Here is a 15,546-nt window from a genome sequence, read left to right as displayed (position 1 = left end):
ATACACTACATATAAATCACGAATTAATGTTTGCTTTTTTATAGAATCTTGTTCAAGCGCTTCTAGTTCAGAATTAAGCAGATCTATCTCAAGTAGTTCAAGATCGAGAAGCACAAGTTCTTGCAGTTCAAGTTCAAGTAGTTCCAGCTCAAGCAGTTCTAGTTCAAGCTCAAGTAGTTCTAGCTCATGTTCGAGCAGTTCTAGTTCTAGTAGTTCCAGTTCAAGCAGCTCTAGCTCAAGTAGCTCAAGCTCCAGCAGTTCAAGCTCAAGTAGTTCTAGCTTAAGCTCGAGCAGTTCTAGTTCAAGCTCAAGCAGTTCCAGCTCAAGTAGTTTAAGTTCAAGTTCAAGCAGCTCTACCTCGAGTTCAAGCAGCTCCAGTTCAAGCTCAAGTAGCTCCAGCTGTAGCAGTTCTAGTTCATGGTCAAGCAGCTCACATAGTTCAAGCAGTTCTAGGTCAAGTTCAAGTAGTTCAAGCTCTAGGGGTTCTAGCTCAAGCAGTTCAAGCTCAAACTCTAGTAGCTCTAGCTCAAGCAGTTCAAGCTTAAGTAGTTTTACTTCAAGTAGCTCAAGCCCGAGTAGTTCTAGCTCAAGTAGCTCAAGTTCAAGCAGTTCTAGTTCAAGTAGCTCAAGTTCAAATCGTTTTAGTTCAAGCTCAAGTAGTTGTAGCTCAAGTTTGAGCAATTCTAGTTCAACTAGTTCCAGTTCAGGCCACTCTAGCTCAAGTAGCCCAAGCTCCAGCAGTTCAAGCTCAAGGAGTTCAAGTTCAAGCTCAGGTAGCTTTAGCTCAAGTTCAAGTAGCTCCAGTTCAAGCTCAAGTAGCTCAAGCTGTAGCAGCTCTAGTTCATGTTCAAGCAGCTCACTTAGATCGAGTTCAAGCATTTTTAGTTCAAGCAGTTCTAGTTCAAGTTCAAGTAGTTCAAGCTCTAGCAGTTCTAGTTTAAGCTCAAGTAGTTCCAGTTCAAGCAGTTCAAGCTCAAGCTCTTTCTCAAGTAGCTCAAGTTCGATTAGCTCTAGCTCAAGTAGTTCAAGCTCAAGCAGTTCTAGTTCAAGTAGCTTAAGCTCGAATAGTTCTAGCTCAAGTAGCTCAAGTTCAAGCAGTTCTAGTTTCAGTAGTTCAAGTACAAACAATTCTAGTTCAAGCTCAAGCTTTACCAGTTCAGGCTCAAGTTCAACCAGTTCTAGCTCAACTAGTTCAAGCTCAACCAGTTCTAGTTCAAACTCAAGTAGTTCTAGCTCAATCTCAAGCAGTTCTAGTTCAAGCTCAAGTAGCTCAAACCCAAGCAGTTCTAGTTCAACCTTAAGTAGCTCAAGTTCGAGCAGTTCTAGTTCAAGTAGTTCAAGCTCAAGCAGTTCTAGTTCAAGCTCAAGCAGTTCTAGTTTAAGTATTTCCAGCTCAAGAAGTTCTAGTTCAAGCTCCGGTAGTTCTAGCTCAAGTAGCTCAACCAGTTCTAGTTCAAGTAGTTCAAGCTCAAGCAGTTCTAGTTCAAGTAGTTCAAGTTCCAGCAGCTCCATTTCAAGCTCAAGTAGCTCAAGCTGTAGCAGCTCTAGTTCATGTTCAAGCAGCTCACTTAGGTCGAGTTCAAGCATTTTTAGTTCAAGCAGTTCTAGCTCAAGTTCAAGTAGTTCAAGCTCTAGCAGTTCTAGTTTAAGCTCAAGTAGTTCCAGTTCAAGCAGTTCAAGCTCAAGCTCTTTCTCAAGTAGCTCAAGTTCGAGTAGCTCTAGCTCAAGTAGTTCAAGCTCAAGCAGTTCTAGTTCAAGTAGCTTAAGCTCGAATAGATCTAGCTCAAGTAGCTCAAATTCAAGCAGTTCTAGTTTCAGTAGTTCAAGTACGAACAATCCTAGTTCAAGCTCAAGCTTTACCAGTTCTAGCTCAAGTTCAACCAGTTCTAGCTCAACTAGTTCAAGCTCAACCAGTTCTAGTTCATGCTCAAGTAGTTCTAGCTCAATCTCAAGCAGTTCTAGTTCAAGCTCAAGTAGCTCAAACCCAAGCAGTTCTAGTTCAATCTCAAGTAGCTCAAACCCAAGCAGTTCTAGTTCAAGCTTAAGTAGCTCAAGTTCGAGCAGTTCTAGTTCAAATAGTTCAAGCTCAAAGAGTTCTAGTTCAAGCTCAAGTAGCTCAAGCTCGAGCAGTTCTAGTTTAAGTATTTCCAGCTCAAGAAGTTCTAGTTCAAGATCCAGTAGTTCTAGCTCAAGAAGCTCAACCAGTTCTAGTTCAAGTAGTTCAAGCTCAAGCAGTTCTAGCTCAAGTAGTTCAAGTTCCAGCAGCTCCATTTCAAGCTCAAGTAGCTCAAGCTGTAGCAGCTCTAGTTCATGTTCAAGCAGCTCACTTAGATTGAGTTCAGGCATTTTTAGTTCAAGCAGTTCTAGCTCAAGTTCAAGTAGTTCAAGCTCTAGCAGTTCTAGTTTAAGCTCAAGTAGTTCCAGTTCAAGCAGTTCAAGCTCAAGCTCTTTCTCAAGTAGCTCAAGTTCGAGTAGCTCTAGCTCAAGTGGTTCAAGCTCAAGCAGTTCTAGTTCAAGTAGCTTAAGCTTGATTAGTTCTAGCTCAAGTAGCTCAAGTTCAAGCAGTTCTAGTTTCAGTAGTTCAAGTACAAACAATTCTAGTTCAAGCTCAAGCTTTACCAGTTCTAGCTCAAGTTCAACCAGTTCTAGCTCAACTAGTTCAAGCTCAACCAGTTCTAGTTCAAGCTCAAGTAGTTCTAGCTCAATCTCAAGCAGTTCTAGTTCAAGCTCAAGTAGCTCAAGCCCGTGCAGTTCTAGTTCAAGCTTAAGTAGCTCAAGTTCGAGCAGTTCTAGTTCAAGTAGTTCAAGCTCAAGCAGTTCTAGTTCAAGCTCAAGTAGCTCAAGCTCGAGCAGTTCTAGTTTAAGTGTTTCCAGCTCAAGAAGTTCTAGTTCAAGCTCCAGTAGTTCTAGCTCAAGTAGCTCAAGCAGTTCTAGTTCAAGTAGTTCAAGCTCAAGCAGTTCTAGCTCAAGTAGTTCAAGTTCCAGCAGCTCCATTTCAAGCTCAAGTAGCTCAAGCTGTAGCAGTTCTAGTTCATGTTCAAGCAGCTCACTTAGATCGAGTTCAAGCATTTTTAGTTCAAGCAGTTCTAGCTCAAGTTCAAGTAGTTCAAGCTCTAGCAGTTCTAGTTTAAGCTCAAGTAGTTCCAGTTCAAGCAGTTCAAGCTCAAGCTCTTTCTCAAGTAGCTCAAGTTCGAGTAGCTCTAGCTCAAGTAGTTCAAGCTCAAGCAGTTCTAGTTCAAGTAGCTTAAGCTCGAGTAGTTCTAGCTCAAGTAGTTTAAGTTCAAGCAGTTCTAGTTTCAGTAGTTCAAGTACAAACAATTCTAGTTCAAGCTCAAGCTTTACCAGTTCTAGCTCAAGTTCAACCAGTTCTAGCTCAACTAGTTCAAGCTCAACCAGTTCTAGTTCAAGCTCAAGTAGTTCTAGCTCAATCTCAAGCAGTTCTAGTTCAAGCTCAAGTAGCTCTAACCCAAGCAGTTCTAGTTCAAGCTCAAGTAGCTCAAGTTCGAGCAGTTCTAGTTCAAGTAGTTCAAGCTCAAGCAGTTCTAGTTCAAGCTCAAGTAGCTCAAGCTCGAGCAGTTCTAGTTTAAGTATTTCCAGCTCAAGAAGTTCTAGTTCAAGTTCCAGTAGTTCTAGCTCAAGTAGCTCAACCAGTTCTAGTTCAAGTAGTTCAAGCTCAAGCAGTTCTAGCTCAAGTAGTTCAAGTTCCAGCAGCTCCATTTCAAGCTCAAGTAGCTCAAGCCGTAGCAGCTCTAGTTCATGTTCAAGCAGCTCACTTAGGTCGAGTTCAAGCATTTTTAGTTCAAGCAGTTCTAGCTCAAGTTCAAGTAGTTCAAGCTCTAGCAGTTCTAGTTTAAGCTCAAGTAGTTCCAGTTCAAGCAGTTCAAGCTCAAGCTCTTTCTCAAGTAGCTCAAGTTCGAGTAGCTCTAGCTCAAGTAGTTCAAGCTCAAGCAATTCTAGTTCAAGTAGCTTAAGCTCGAGTACTTCTAGTTCAATTAGCTCAAGTTTAAGCAGGTCTAGTTTCAGTAGTTCAAGTACAAACAATTCTAGTTCAAGCTCAAGCTTTACCAGTTCTAGCTCAAGTTCAACCAGTTCTAGCTCAACTAGTTCAAGCTCAACCAGTTCTAGTTCAAGCTCAAGTAGTTCTAGCTCAATCTCAACCAGTTTTAGCTCAAGCTCAAGTAGCTCAAGCCCGTGCAGTTCTAGTTCAAGCTTAAGTAGCTCAAGTTCGAGCAGTTCTAGTTCAAGTAGTTCAAGCTCAAGCTCAAGCAGTTCTAGTTCAAGCTCAAGTAGCTCAAGCTCGAGCTGTTCTAGTTCAAGTATGTCCAGCTCAAGAGGTTCTAGCTCAAGCTCCAGTAGTTCTAGCTCAAGTAGCTCAAGCTCAAGCAGTTCTAGTTCAAGTAGTTCAAGCTTAAGCAGTTCTAGCTCAAGCAGTTCAAGTTCCAGCAGTTCCAGCTCAAGCTCAAGTAGTTTCATTTCAAGTAGTTCAATTTCGAGCAGTTTTAGTTCAAGCTCAAGCAGTTTTAGCTCAAGTAGCTCAAGCTCCAGCAGTTCTGGTTCATGGTCAAGTAGCTCACTCAGTCCAAGTTCAGTCATTTATAGGTCAAGCAATTCAAGTAGTTCAAGCTCAATTAGTTCCAGTACAAAAGGTTCAAGCTCGAGTACTTCCAGTTCAAGTAGTTCAAGCTCGAGTACCTCCATTTCAAGTAGTTCAAGCTCGAGTACTTCCATTTCAAGTAGTTCAAGCTCTAGCAGTTCTAACTCAAGCTCAAGCAGTTCAAGTAGTTCAAGCTCAAGCACTTCAAGCTCAAGCAGTCCAAGCTCAAGCAGTTCAAGCTCAAGTAGTTCTGGCTCAAGCTCAGGCAGTTCATCTAGTTCAAGTTCATCCTGTTCAAGTAGCTCTAGTTCCACTAGCTCGTCCTCCAGTAAGTCCTTCAATCTTTCTCTCTTTGATAGTTTTTTCTCCAAAAACAAAAACTATCAATAAATTCTTATTGGACAGATATTGTTAAATTAGTTTCAATTGAAAGATAAAGCATCACAGATGCTTTAATTTTTTGCAGTCTTTCTGTGAATGATTTTGAAGAATTGGCAACTATTTGCTACTGAAAATATTATCAACAAAAATGGATTATCTGTGCAAATAGCCCAGTTGATACCTTGAAACTGCAGTTGTAATATATGTACCATTGCATCTTCATACCTTGAAGTTGCAATGGTTTTATATATATATATATATATATATATATATATATATATATATATATATATATATATATATATATATATATATATATATGTATATATATATATATATGTATACATATATATATGTATACATATATATATATATATATATATATATATATATATATATATATATATATATATATATATATGTGTGTGTGTGTGTGTGTGTGTGTGTGTGTGTGTGTGTGTGTGTGTGGAATTTGGAATTTTGTGCTGTCTTCAGTATTTCTTAAAGTATTCATACTGTCTTAACGGGAGTGTATGTCATCGATTTTCGTGTTAAAGCCCTTGACAAGTATTTTGTGGGAAGGGCTCAGAGGCTCACATGTCACACGTTTCCTGATGTAGTGGCAACAGAAGACCGTCAGTTCAGTTATCTTACGTTTGTCATCGTTCGTCAAGGCATTTATTTAGAGTATCGAATATTTTTTTTTTATCTGAGGAGCACATGAGGAGTTGTTATGTTTAGATGTAAGAAAAAAATCGTAACGCATAGGTCACACAATAAGATGGCCTCGAAATTGATGGCTTTAGATCTCTTGAAAATTCTCATGTTTGGTTACATCTTTGCTAGAACCTTCCAAAGACATAACAGCCATATTTTGAACACCAGCAATATGTCATTAACTAACGAGTACTCATACAATATAAAAGCAAGTGCAAGTCCTTAAACAAATTTTCAATTACTTGTGTTATTGGGCCAATTAAGATACTCCTGTTGAACTGCTTCCCAAATGTCTAATAGGATCCACATTCTGACTGTCATTATTTTGTAGGCATGTTTCATTATCTGTACATAAATTCTGAATCGTTTATATTTTCATGAATGTGTTAAGGTAAGTTTCTTTTCAGGAAACAAACATTCTATTAAACCTTTACATAGAACCAGTTTCGATCGCAGATTAAAGTAATTCATCCATTGTTTTATTTGGTAGCTCCAAATGATAGCTTGGGCTCTTCACGTTCAGTTTTAGTCCTTGCTCCAGCCTTTGAATTTTGAACAGCTGTAGTTTACGTTCAGCAGTTCAACTTCAAACGATTGAATTTTAGCTCTCGTGATGCAAGTAGCCCAAATGCAGGCTCTCGTAATTTAGCACGAAGTTCCGGCTGTTGAACTGCTAGATATAAAAGTTCAAAAAGTTTGTGTTATTAGAATTTGGCTAAAGTTCCTAGCAGTTCAGTTTTGGACCCTAGTAGTTCTAGTTATAGTGACATCAAATTCTGAGTTTCACCTACGATTTTTTTTTTACAGCGCCCATTTTTTAAACTTTGGGATCATTAAAGTTAACTTCCATAAACTAGATTACCTCTAGAAGTGATGGCATAGTGTCTACCTGTAGAGGTTAATATATGCTCAAATTTAACTATTTCACAATTGGATGCTGGCTGCCATATCCCCAAAGCAAACAGGTCTACATTTATATTTAATAGGACTTCTACATAGCATCGAGGTCCCTAATTACTCTTTTGTTAGATCCATAATTAGAATTGCACAGTAAAACTAGGAAGGTTACGTTTGAGTTACTTTATAAACAGGCCTTGGTTTTGATCAGTAGCCCACTCCTACAGCTTTGTAGAAAGTAATGAGGTAAGTGATATGGCAATAAGAGAGGAACGATATAGCACCTTGGAAGGCACTGATTTCTAACAATAGAAGTTATCGTTTGTGTTGGTGCCGAGGCCCCAGCCTATTTAGTGCCCAACAGTTCACTGGGACACAGGATCATCCATCAGTAGCAATCTGCTGGGTTCCCTCAGGTTCTAACGTGGGTGGAGAGTGGTTTATGGACTAATTATAAGTGTGTTTATGCAGTTTCTAGGACATTGCAGGACAGCGTAGTGGCTATTGCTTACCTCCTCTGCTCATTAGTGATCTTTAAACCTTCTAAACCTTTACACCTGTTGTTAACTAGAATAATCAGAGTTCCTCTCTCTCTTCTTTGTTACAAATATTTGATCCCTCATGAACTTTTGTAATAACTAGTTGGATATTATAGATTCCTGTTCAATCAATTCAAGTTCAAGCAAATCAAGTTCCAGCAAGTCATGCTCAAGTGCCACTAGCCCGAGTAACTCAAGATCAGTTAGCCCAAGTTCAAGTTATTCAGACTCAAGTAGATCAAGTTCATGTTTTTCAAGCTCAAGTTGTTCAAGTTCAAGCACTTTCAGCTCAAGTTGTTCAAGTTTGTGTAGTTTGACTTCTAGTAGCATGACCTCCAGCAGTTCTGTTTCAAGCAGCTCTGGCTCAGGCAACTTAAGCTCAAGCAGTTTCAGCACAGATAGCTCAAGCTACAGCAGCTCTAACTTAAGCAGCTCAATTTCCAGCAGTTCTAGCTTAAGTAACTCGATTTCCAGCACTTCTAGTTTAAGTAGCTCGAGTTCCAGCTCTTCTAGCTTAAGTAGTTCAAGTTCCAGCAGTTATTCGTCGAATAGCTCAAGCTCATGCAGCTCTAGCCCCAGTAGCTTTAATTTAAGCTGTTCTGGCTCAAGCTATAAACCAAGTGTTTCAAGTTCACATAATTCGAGCTCAGTGGGTTCTAGTTCAAGTAGCTAAAATTCCAACAGTTCATTTCCAAGTAGTTCTTCCTCCAGCACCTCCAGAGATGGCAGTTCTAGATATGGCACCTCAAGCTTAAGTAGTTCTAGCTCAAGGATTTATGATTCAAGTGACTCAAGAGGGAGCAGTTCACGCTCAAGTAGTCCTGGTTCAGGTAGTTCAAGTCCATACCACTCTAGTTCACGCAGTTCAGTCTCAGGCACCTCAAGTTCAAGTAAATCAAGTTCAAGTTTCTCAAGTTCCAGTAGTCCTAGCTGCTCAACTCATTCAAGCAGTAGCTCAAGCTTAAGAAGATCAAGCTCCAGTAGCTGCAACTCAAGCAGCTCAAGAAGTACGGAATCATCAAGTTCAAGCAGTTTTCAATCAAGCAGCTCAAGCTTTATCAGTTCAAGTAGCTCTAGCTCAAGAATTTCAAACTCATGTAGACCAAGTTCAAGTTGTTCGAGTTCAGGTACCCAGAACTCACATACTTCATTTCTTTCAGTAGCTACGCTCATCTTTCGAGGTTTTTATGAAAAACGCATAGAGAATATCATGAGATTTAATCAACTGGATTTCCTCCTTTTTTTAGTTGATTACTGAATGAGAAAACCAATATAAAATCAGCAGTAACTCTAGGAAAACTAAGTAACTTATAGAAAGCTTTCTCCCGGGGTTTAATTGTGGCACTACACCATTACAAGAGTTCAGGCATTCTACGCTCGAACTCTACAAATAGCTCAGTTCCACTCGGGTCAGACATAAACTTAAGCACACTGGTTCTAGCTCAACATTCTTAATTGTAGTGGCTAAAGCTTCAGTGACTCAAATTCAAGCAGTTCAGTCGTTTTCAAAAGCTTGACACGTGCATTTCTTTGCAAATCTTTTTGACTTTCAAAATTAAAAGAAAATTAATTTTTATTGTTTGGGATGCCTTATGCCTGAGAATGTTGAGTATTTTTTTTTATTTAACTGAAGTGGAAAATCTTCTGAACATTTCATAAGAAAATACAGTTACTTTAGATACTTTTGTGAATGCAAGCGTATGATTATTTACTTTGGTTATAAGATATCTAGAGGAACAATGGGTTTTTGGTTATGAAAGATTTTTCTAAGAAAATAAAAACCCATTATGATTCGTTGACCTATCTATGTTATAAATTATCACTTAATTAGCCTATCAAAATTTTAATTTTGTTCCTAGGATTGCTGTTATAGACTATTTTTCTCTCCGTTTTAATGTAATATTGGCTTGATCTATATAAAAACAACAGAGAGTAATGCCACTGTGATATAGCAGTGAATCACGTATGTGCTCTTATTAATTTTTATGATCTTATATTATTGTCAAACACTCATTTTCCTTTATTTCTCTCCTGTAGGCTCTGTATCAGATATATGTCACTTGTAGACTTAGTAGCCATAAACCAAGTAGTATGGTTAATCCAATCCCTAGAAATTCAGATAGTTCAAATAGCTCCTATTCCAGAAGGTCAAGTACAAGTAGCTGTAATTCCAGAACTGTAAACAGTAAAAGCTTACTTTAATACTTGTAACAGTAACTCAAGCATTTCAGGTTCAGCATCAAACAGTTCAAGTTCAGCAAGCTTTAATTCATTCGTTCCAGGCAGTTCGTGCTCAAGGAACTCTGGTTCCAGAGGCTCGAGCTGTACTGCCCCAAGCAGTTCTGTTTCCAGCAATTCAAGTAGCTCAAGCTCTGTTAGCTCTAGTTGCAGTAGCTCGAGCAGTACTAACTCAAGTACGAGTAGTTTCAGTTCAAGTAGCCACAGTTTTAGCCGTGTGAGCTGTACAGTCTCAGGCAGCTCTTCTTACGGCAGCTCAGACTCAAGTAGTCACTGTTCCAGTGGTTCAAGCTCTCCAAGCTCGACCAGCTCAAGGTCAAGCATCTCTGGTTCCAAGATTTTAAGCGGTATAAGCTCAAGTAGTTCCAGTTCCAGTTTTTTTTTTTAATTAGCTAGAGCTTAAACAGCACAAGTTTCAACAGCTCATTCAGTTCAAGCTTAAGTAGCTCTGATTCCATTAGCTAATGCCGCTCAGGTTTGAACAAGCATAATTACCCTGGTTCAAGAAAGCTGAATCACCCATATACCATTTTTGTTCAAGTAGAGATTACCTGGTTCATTAGATTTACTGTTAGGGAAGCCTAAAAGCACCGTGAAGAGATTATCCTCATCTCCTGTTTTTACCATATATGATATTTTACAAGGTATGTTCATTTAGATATTACCAAATGATCATGCCATATGTGGAGGATTTCTCCTGTTTTTTGTTTTTTTTGATCAAGGTAATACATGCCGCTAACAATATTTTATCTGTCTAATAAAAAAAAACACATTTCAATAGGTCGTTATAATGGATGAAATGTGATACTGTTTTATCTAGATTTCATTTACAGACACTGGTTTTAGTCCCAAATACCTTTATTCTGTCCCATTTCTTGTGGATTAGTATAAATTAGACTTTTCTAAACTTTATAGTCAATATTCTTTCAGTCAGATAGTGAAGATTTAAGCAGATGAGTTCTTATTTCTTTTGATCTTTCGTGAACCAATCTCCCAAATTAGGTTTCTAATGTCAAACCCCTGCACTATTATGAACTTCTTTTAATTTTTTTCTGCATAATTTTTGTTTCCTCTTATTTTAGCAGAAATGACACCCCTTCATGCCATTCATAGCTATGAATCAGTTTCTATTTAGGCTTTTTTTTATGCTTAGACGTACGCTGGGTCTTATTTGAAACTGGGAAACAAAGCCCAAAAAACTTATCTTTGAGTAATTGAACTTAAGCACAGTTTGATTTAAATACCAGGAGCTATAACACCTTGTTTATAATGATGCATAAAATTACATATCCTAGACTTTGCTCACATACAGTTAGTCGTCGTATACAAGACAAACATATCAGCATTGCTTGTTACCTAAACCAAATGAATTTCCCTTTGATTCGAGTGTCAAGTTCCTTTAATTCAAACTTGTATAGAACAGAAAATTTACAATTTGACCTCTCACGTTTTATTAACCCCAGAGTCAAGTCATTCTAGGTCAGAGCTACAAAAGGTCAGGCTCTTCATACTCTGGTAATATAAGTTCAGCTACCTATTGATATCTATAGTTCCGTTCTGTATAACAGTCAAAATTTTAGCCTAAGCTTCAGAATTTCACACTTTGACACTTCAAATAACTTTAGTGGCTCAGGCATGACTGACACAAATTCCAACACTAACACACTACATAATTTGCATACATTAACTTCCAGCAACAGAAACTCAAGCCCCACAGACTCAAGAATTCCAGCTTCCAGATACATGAATTTCATGATTCCAAGAAGAGGTAATTTTACCGAACAAATAAATACGATTTAAGCCAAGCAGTTCAGGGCAATGTTGTTGATCTCAACGTTTTGTTACAAAGCAATTCAAAAGTGAATAAGTTGAGCAGCTCAAATCCAAATGATCAACAGTTTACTGATTTAGTAAAAACCAAGTTTCGATAAGTCAAGCTGAAGATATTCAAGATCCTCAAGTTTTAGTAGGGTTTCTCATACTGACTTTCAGCTTACCAGCAATGAAGAGTTATTTATTTTCCACGTCTTTTAGACAACATCCAACATCCTTATGTGTCAAGTAACCTTAAAAATATATTCGACACTGAGTTGTATTAGATTAGGACTCTGGCTAATGGGTTCCTTATGGTTCAGTATGAAATATGAATTTTCTTAGTGTCTAATTATGAAGAATATCTAAAGATCCCATTTAAGATTATTTCTATATATTGTGGTTTTGATGTAAGGATTTGATTTCATGGCTGCCTATGATTTCTTGTGGAGAGAAAAATTTATTGTTAATCCTTGACAGCGTTCACCTATTTTTTTTTTTTTTTTTTTTTTTTTTTATCTTTTTGATGTCTGCATGATTTGTCAATATTTGTAACAGAATGTAGTACAGGATGTCCAGATCGTTTCTAAGATTATGAGTTTTATAATAGTTTTAGGACCAAATTTGATGCAATGACACATCACTATAACAAAGCTAAATTTAATACAGATACTAAAATTAAATCTAATATTTACTTAAAGTTTGTATAAAACCTAAAAAATGAATAATCAATTCCTGATTGTACATGGGTTAACAATTGCTCCTTAAACTAATCTCCCATTGACAACATTTCTTATTCCAATCTTAAATAGGTTCAAGTTCCAGTAGCTCAAGTAGTTCTAGTAGCTCTAGCAGCTCAAGCTCAAGTAGTTCAAGCTCTAGTAGCTCTAGCAGCTCAAGTTCCAGTAGCTCAAGTACCGGTAAGTACTATGTAATTTTAAGGCTTTATAAATACCCCCAAAATTACTTTAAATTTTATAATTTCTTCAAATTTTAAAATACTTGCTGTGCTCTTTAATAAAATTAGTGTCCACTGCATGAAGATTGATAATCAAGTGCTCATTAAATTCTTGTAAAGCTTCAGAATAATTGAAAATGAACTTACTCTGTAAGCTTATTTCTGACAAATAAGACTTTGGGCATAGAAGACATCGTTGTGTCTTGACTTTATGGGAAATATTATCGCTTTGCAGTTACAGTGCTCGTTTACCAACAGGCCCTTCAAGTGTTCTTCAAAAGCCTTGTAATCCATTAATACATTTATTCCCTTCAAGTGTTTTCCAATAGCACTATAATCCGTTGATACATTCATTCCCTTTAAGTGTTTTTCAAAAGCCTTGTAATCCAATAATTCATTTATTCTCTTCAAGAGTTTTTCAAAAGACTTGTAATCCATCGATAAATCTAATCCCTTCAAGTGTTTCTCAGAAGCCTTGAAATCCAATAATTCATTTATTCTCTTCAAGAGTTTTTCAAAAGACTTGTAATCCATCGATAAATCTAATCCCTTCAAGTGTTTTTGAAAGGCCTTGTAATCTACTGATACATTAATTTATTCCCTTCAAGTTTTTTTCAAAAGCATTGTCAGCCCCTGGTTCTTTATTTGTCTGAATGATTCATGTCAAGAGTCATTGAATTAATTGCTGTGAACATGAAAATAAATTTCACTGAAAGGCAATGGACAGACTTACATATAAGCTTTCCCAGACTCTGATGATTAACTTATACATGCATTGAGATGAATACCGTCGAATTTACTGCACTGTTGACATTCCAAGTTTCGATACTGCCTCCATTTCTACCAACTTCTTCCAGTTTTCTATAAAAGAGCTTTAAGATAATCATAATGCTTTATGCCTACCAATAACTATACATTTTTTTTGCGGGGACATTTCAAGAACACAATTTCGTTATTACTTGAGATATATAAAGAATTTGTAGTACTTGAGACGTTTAAAGAACACAATTTTTTTAATTACTTCGGATATTTCAGGATCATAATTTTGTAATAATTGGGAAACTTAGGAAAAAATTTTCATTAATTGGGACACTTAAAGAACGTAGTTTCTTCTATTATTGGGAAATTTAAAGAACAAAATTTATTCTATTACTTGGAACGTTTAAAGAAAACAATTTTTTTTATAACCTGGAACAAGTAAAGAACATATTTTTTTATTACTAGGAACATTTAAAGACCACAGTTTCTCTGTTACTTGCGAAATTTAAAGACTTTATTTTTTGTATTACTGGGGCATTTAAAGACCACCATTTTTTTTTATTACTTGGGGTATTTAAAGACGACCATTTTTTTTTATTTCATGGGACATTTAGAGGACGCAGTTTTTTTATTATTTGGGACTTTTAAAGCCAATTAATAAAGAGGATAAACCATTAAAAAAGAGGATAAACCACAAAGGAAAAATATAAATCACTCCCTGTCACGGATCCTATCCTTATGGGTTTCGTCTTTCTACCCGAATCTGAACTCATCTCCACTGGATATCTTCACCAGGTGCTAAGGATACCACCACAACTACGACCAGTACAACATCAACCACTGCGAAAACGTCAACTACCACGACCACGTCCACTTCCACTACTACGTCAACTACGACGTCAACTACGACAACCTCACGTAAGTATCTCTCTCTCTCTCTCTCTCTCTCTCTCTCTCTCTCTCTCTCTCTCTCTCTCTCTCTCTGGCGACTTTAACATTTCTGGAATTAACTTACAAAACTCTCTCTCTCTCTCTCTCTCTCTCTCTCTCTCGCGGCTTTAACATTTCTGGAATTAACTTACAAAACTCTCTCTCTCTCTCTCTCTCTCTCTCTCTCTCTCTCTCTCTCTCTCTCTCTCTCTCTCTCTCTCATGCCTGCAGGAAGTCGTCATGTTCATCTTGTTTTTCACTTCTTCACAGCTACAACGTCGAACGTGTGTGCTGAGGTCATACTCACCGATGCAGAACCGCTGATGACAGTGACATCGCCAGACTATCCTCAGCTGTATCCTAACGATTATCACTGCGAGTTCAACGTCACTGTAAGTGACTGGTGTCCTGTACCTCAGGCTACTGTAATGCACTCCTTAGTTCTGGGCACCGAACTTGGTGTGTGGCTGAAAGAGTGAGATATTCTGAAACTACGGTGCTACCCTCTTGTTTTTTTTTTTTCTTGTATAAAATCAAAGGCCAGGTCCGTAGGAAACAAGAGAGAGGGAAGGGGAAGTGAGCAGAGGTAAAGGACACACAGGAGAGAATTACTCGAATAAGGGGTAAAAGAAAAAAATGAGAGAATTACGCAAAATAAGGGATAAAGGAAACAAAGGAGAAAATTACTCAGAATAAGGGGTAAAGGAAACAAAGGAGAGAATTACTCATGAAAAGGGGGTAAATAAAACAAAGGAGAGAATACCCAGAATAAAAGGTAAGGGAAAACCAGGCTGGAAAAATTGAAAATGAGGTCATGAAAAGCAGAAAAAAATTAAGCATATCCATTTTGCCTTTCATTAGTCACTAAAGATCTAACTCGATGCCGGAGGTCTGTAAGATAACTTGAGAAGAAGAATGTTTATGTACTGTGTCTTCCGACAGTTAACAAATGATGCACGATTTATCAAGAGGAATGCATGTAAATATATTTTTCTAGAAAAGAATAATTGTATACATGTATTCTAGGTTATCATGGCGATCGAAATGAGTGCTGTGCTTATGTCGTAGACCAGTGGTTTTCAATCTTTTTTTAGTGATGTCACCCTAACTAACGTAATCATTGCCGTGACACCCTTCTTCACCATCCCACCATATCGCATGAATCAACTTCTTATTTAATTTATAAAATTATTATCAATACTCAAACCAAAATCAGCACACCGTAAATACAGAATTATACTGAACAAAAAAAACCATATCAGAAGAATTAGATAAGCATAATTAGAGTAGACACGCTGATAATAATTATATGAAGACTTCCGTAAACTTTTTTTTTTTTTTACAAAAAGTTCATTGAGATGATCTAGCCAAGACAAAATTTATGACAATCTTGCGGCTTCCCTAGGCACTGTCTGTGGCACCCCAGGGTGGCACGGCACCGGGTTTGAGAATAACTGTTGTAGACGTATCATCATTTCAATCCAAGTTATATTGTTTTTATTGTATTTTTTTTTAATGCGACTAACATAAGACGCTAAAAGTAACAGGCCGAGTGCTGATGCCTCTTCGTATTTACAACTAAGATAATTCCCTAAATATCACTTTACCCTGATTCCATTTCCTAGGTATGTCGTGCAAATGTAGTTTTTCTAACTTCGAAAAATGTAGACTAATTTTCATCCCATTTCTTGCAGTTCCCGGAACTCCTGCTTCACCAAAAC

At 37.4% G+C, this 15,546-nt stretch overlaps 2 protein-coding genes and 1 long non-coding RNA gene across 4 annotated transcripts in view; 2 read left to right on the top strand and 1 right to left on the bottom strand.

Moving 5' to 3' along the window:
- Positions 1 to 15,546, top strand: part of LOC136854894 (pneumococcal serine-rich repeat protein-like) — a 250,880-nt gene that overhangs the window by 229,457 nt on the left and 5,877 nt on the right. Inside the window, exons 10-13 of the mRNA XM_067131427.1 lie at positions 45 to 4,922; positions 11,991 to 12,098; positions 13,691 to 13,813; positions 14,096 to 14,217. Coding sequence (XP_066987528.1) covers positions 45 to 4,922; positions 11,991 to 12,098; positions 13,691 to 13,813; positions 14,096 to 14,217 — 5,231 coding nt within the window. The remainder of the gene's footprint in view (positions 1 to 44; positions 4,923 to 11,990; positions 12,099 to 13,690; positions 13,814 to 14,095; positions 14,218 to 15,546) is intronic.
- On the top strand, positions 6,831 to 9,710 carry LOC136828126 (uncharacterized). The gene is given in 3 exon segments (XM_067085928.1): positions 6,831 to 6,835; positions 7,267 to 8,255; positions 9,622 to 9,710. Coding segments are annotated over 3 exon segments (1,083 nt in total).
- LOC136854914 (uncharacterized) overlaps positions 12,126 to 15,546 on the bottom strand; it is a 71,304-nt gene continuing 67,883 nt past the window's right edge. Inside the window, exons 7-8 of one of the 2 annotated variants that reach the window (XR_010857832.1) lie at positions 14,133 to 14,292; positions 12,126 to 12,997 (exon numbers count right to left, since the gene is read on the bottom strand). This is a non-coding gene — a long non-coding RNA (uncharacterized lncRNA). The remainder of the gene's footprint in view (positions 12,998 to 14,132; positions 14,293 to 15,546) is intronic. The other variant, XR_010857833.1, reaches the window with a different exon arrangement.

Source organism: Macrobrachium rosenbergii, chromosome 3 (genome assembly GCF_040412425.1).
Source record: "Macrobrachium rosenbergii isolate ZJJX-2024 chromosome 3, ASM4041242v1, whole genome shotgun sequence".
Lineage (NCBI taxonomy): Eukaryota > Metazoa > Arthropoda > Malacostraca > Decapoda > Palaemonidae > Macrobrachium > Macrobrachium rosenbergii.
Note: the sequence above shows the minus strand (reverse complement) of the source record. Positions and strands in the feature narration are given on the sequence as shown.